Source organism: Morone saxatilis, unplaced genomic scaffold (assembly GCF_004916995.1).
Source record: "Morone saxatilis isolate NCDOM2014 unplaced genomic scaffold, NCSU_SB_2.0 Contig18, whole genome shotgun sequence".
In the NCBI taxonomy this organism is placed as follows: domain Eukaryota; kingdom Metazoa; phylum Chordata; class Actinopteri; family Moronidae; genus Morone; species Morone saxatilis.
Genome location: NW_023339740.1, coordinates 25435505 through 25437390, shown reverse-complemented (window position 1 = coordinate 25437390; position 1886 = coordinate 25435505). Strand labels below are relative to the sequence as shown.

The window sequence follows — 1886 nt, the reverse complement described above, 5'->3', positions numbered from 1 at the left end:
GAGAGAGAGAGAGAGCAGACCAAAGAAATGACCCAAAAACAGGAAAGAAAAGGGAGATGTACCAAAAATTGGTTGGCCCATTTCATCACACAGTAGTCCAAACCTTAATGGTTTCTACATTATAACTAGACTCTCTCACACACACACACACACACAGTTCCACAGAGAGTGAATGGAGTTAATTAGTTCCCTCATGATCTCGCTAACTATTTATAACAAAAAAAGAGAGACACAGTGAAAGATCACACTGCAAGAAGGAAGGAACAGACAGATCAACAGGGAAAACATTTCCTGTGGCTCTCTTACATGATGTCACACAAACACACACACACACAAACAAAACTGAAGCTGATCTCAGAATGATGTGTCTGGCCCACAGCCGAGAACACAATCAAACTGCATGCGTCTGTGTAACATTGTGTTTCTGTGAGTGAGTTTACCTCTGGTCCCAGTCGCCATGTCTGCCACCTTCTGAAAAGCATCCAGGAAGGCTCCGGTCACCACGATGGTCGTCCTGAGGCAAAGAGAAAACACGGCATATATATTAACAGAAGCCATCAAATATAAACTCTCTCTCTGTCTCCGTCTTTGCATGATGGGCAGAACTGTGGCCACGCTCAAACTCACTGACAGAACAAGAAGCTGCCAACACAAACAAATTAGACATGACCAGGAAAACAGAAACCGCAAATGAGTTTACACTTCAGGCATGTTGATCAGTGGTTCCCAGTCCGTAGGCTCCAGACTGATACCACGCCACGGAGCATTTGCTACCGAACCGTGATGATTGATGCACCAAAAAAAAAAACAGTATGAATGTATGGGCTGCAGAGAGAAATTGTGCTGGGCATGATTGCCAACATGTAAAGGTGTCATGTGAAACTGCCATCAGCCACTTCAAAAGCCTGTTGTCAATATGCAACAGTCTGTGGTGCAAAAAAAAGATCAGGTGTTGATAATGATTATTGCCATGGCACATTTTGGCTAAAGCAGCTGTTAAACATACAACATTAGTTTACAGTTAATTATTTATGACAAAACAAAGCGAGTTTCTACTTGTAACAAACTGCCATTTATTAAATAAACAAACACAAATAACCAATAATTTCTTTCCCACTACTACTGTTCCGAGCAGAGGTACCTCCTGACTGGTGGTTAACAAACATTACTGAATATGTTCACCAGTGGGAAACCGGTGAGGGACTGTGTGAAGGGATCTGACTGTTCTCAGGAGTCTTTCATATTAGGTTACTGGTTTTGGAAAATGAATTAACGCATGTTGGCTTCAAGTAGGAGCTCCACAGTCCTATGAAGACCTATAGTGACAAAGTGCAATGCAGAAGCAACAGGAAATTCCAAATTAGGAGATAACAGGGTGCCAATACAAAAAGTAGTGTCAATCTAACTGTAATGATACCCATCCCTACTCTTGAGCAGCAGAGGAATAAACACAGCCACACTGGTTATAACAAACTGAAATAACATTAACTGAATCAGATTTGCCAACTCCGCTCCAGCAGGATGGATGGCGGGTTACCATATGAGTCATGTGACTTCTGTTTGCTCATAACTGGGCAGCGTGAAGTACAACAAACAAAATAAAAATAAAAATATCTTCTCTGGTTTACATCAAAGAAGCAATCTGCTGCAGAAGACACATCATAAACAAACTGCTTGTATTTAAAAAGGAAAAATAAAGGACTTTTATTTTGGAAGGAGGGTTGGTTTAGCCACATGAGAGGCCGGTTGCCCTCAAAGGCCAGTGTTAGGAGTGCAACTGGAGACCTTCTGACACACACACATCATCTTCATCAATGGACCTTTTGTCTGTGTTCTATTACCAGTCAGGTCTATGTTTCTATAGCTGTGCACACACACACACACAC

At 41.8% G+C, this 1886-nt stretch overlaps 1 protein-coding gene across 2 annotated transcripts in view; it reads right to left on the bottom strand.

Moving 5' to 3' along the window:
• Positions 1-1886, bottom strand: part of mtss1 (MTSS I-BAR domain containing 1) — a 50997-nt gene that overhangs the window by 33215 nt on the left and 15896 nt on the right. For both annotated transcript variants that reach the window (XM_035662821.1, XM_035662822.1), the window contains exon 3: positions 441-514. In XM_035662821.1, coding sequence (XP_035518714.1) covers positions 441-514 — 74 coding nt within the window. The remainder of the gene's footprint in view (positions 1-440; positions 515-1886) is intronic.